Source organism: Pteropus vampyrus, unplaced genomic scaffold (assembly GCF_000151845.1).
Source record: "Pteropus vampyrus isolate Shadow unplaced genomic scaffold, Pvam_2.0 Scaffold255, whole genome shotgun sequence".
Taxonomy (NCBI): domain Eukaryota; kingdom Metazoa; phylum Chordata; class Mammalia; order Chiroptera; family Pteropodidae; genus Pteropus; species Pteropus vampyrus.
The window spans coordinates 86,620-88,641 of NW_011889036.1; the positions used below are offsets into that span (position 1 = coordinate 86,620).

At 42.5% G+C, this 2,022-nt stretch overlaps 1 protein-coding gene across 1 annotated transcript in view; it reads left to right on the forward strand.

Annotated features, from left to right (window-relative positions):
- The window catches only part of LOC105301928 (mucin-16), a 142,897-nt gene that overhangs the window by 50,869 nt on the left and 90,006 nt on the right, over positions 1–2,022 (forward strand). Inside the window, exon 14 of the mRNA XM_023520274.1 lies at positions 1,898–2,016. Coding sequence (XP_023376042.1) covers positions 1,898–2,016 — 119 coding nt within the window. The remainder of the gene's footprint in view (positions 1–1,897; positions 2,017–2,022) is intronic.

The window sequence follows — 2,022 nt, forward strand, 5'->3', positions numbered from 1 at the left end:
CTGTCTTGTCCTTGTCCCATCCAGTCCACCCAGCTTAACTGTCTCTCCTTCCTCCTCAGCTTGGTCTCTTGTTCAAGAACACCAGCATTGGCCCACTGTACTCTGGCTGCAGACTGACCCTGCTTAGGTAAAATTTTCCTTTCTAACAATATGAAAGGCATTGTCACAGGCAAGCTCACCCGGAGGTGAGGACCTGAACATGACAACTAGAAAGCAAGAATCATAAATAATTGGGACCCTCCAGGGCTTCAGACTTGGCAGTCATCCTCTTTGGCTGAGTGCATCAAAAAGGGCTCCATGAAAGAGGTGGCTGTCATCTTCAATGATCTGGATAAGCAGATCCACAGAGGCTCATTTGTCAGAAATTGCAGCATTAACTCATTAAACAAACATGAAATGAGATACCTACAGTCACACCCTGTGACAGGTGCTAAGGGCACTGAGAAAGTCAGTCATAAGTCCTTTCCTCAGAGTGCCCACAGTATAGAGGGGACAGCAGCCACACAGACTTAAAATTATCATATAAATGGGGTTAGTACAATGATAAAGCACTACATGGGGGCCATAGGGTCCCAGAAAATAAACTTTTAACTCAGCCTGGGGGAGTTGAGTGGAACCTGTCTGGAAAGGTAATGCCTGAGCTAAGTTTTGACAGTCAAGTGTGCATTAGCTAGAGGAAACATTGGCAAAGCTATTTCAATGGATGACACAGCTTAAGTAATGAAGCAGATATGAGAAATATCCTGGTGCATAAGAGAGGTTCTATGAAATTGGAGAGTAGAGTGTGGGAGAAAATAGCAATTGAATAAAAGAAAGAAAAAGAAAGAAGAGAAAAAAGAAAGAAAAGAAAAAAGAAAGAAAAGGAGGGATGAGGGAGAGAGAGGGAGAAAGGAAGAAAGGGAGATAGGAAAGTTCATTAACTGGGGGACTGGCTAAGTAGTCCAAGGCATACTAAGAAGTTTTCAGAGTATTTTGCACAGCAAAAGGCTGAGCATTAATGGTTTTCATGTCCAAAGGCATGAAGTCACAATCTGTTTTTGCCATTAGCCATGTGATGTTTCAGAAGTTCTTTAACATCTATATGACTTTGTTTGCTCAACTGTAGAGTGGGAATTATATTATCATCAATTTCACAAAGTAGCTGAAAAGATAAAAATAAACAGCAAATGTAGAACAATAGGTGTTTCATAAATATTAGTTATACTTATTCCAAGCCATGGGAAACCATAGACTTGTAAGCAGAGCCCTGACACGATGTCATTTATTTTAAGTAAGACACTTATATATACAGGGATGGAAAATCTGAAGTGATGATGGGACAGGAGGTAGGGAGGCCTGTGAGATGTTGGACTGGACCTGGGTATTACTTGGATGGGGGGAGAAAGAGTGAGAGAAGGTTCAGAAACTCTCTTACATTTCTAGCTCTGGCACAGATATGAAAACATTGGAGGAGGAGCAGTTTCTGTGTTTTCAGGAAGGAAGATGATAGGCTTAATTTGGGATATTTGGAAATTAAGATGTCTGTAGGACATCCCTGAGGCTGTTGGTTACATGTCACTGAGCTCAGGAGAGATCTTGGTCAGATAGATGGAGATTAGACCTCATGATAATAAAGCTGGTAGTGGAAACGAGTATGACCTAACTGATCCCAGAAGAATGAGAGGCAAAAGAATAGAAGTTGACTGAGGATAAAGCCCTGGAGATCAGCCACTTCATGGAGTAAGAAGGCCTAGAAGAGGATCTAGAAAAGAATGTGCTTGAGAGACCAGTTAAGACCCAATGAAGAGGCATGTTATAAAATGTGGGAGAATGGGTCAATTCGAAGGAAGCACTGAAGAAAGTATATAACTCCCTGGTATCTCTGAGCGTCTCTATTTCCCTGGCCCTACCACTCTAGGACTGAGAAGGATGGGGCAACCACTGGAGTGGACATCATCTGCACCTACCATCCTGACACCATGGGCTCTAGGATGGACAGAGAAAAGTTGTACCAGGAGCTGAGTCATCTGACTCATGGTGTCA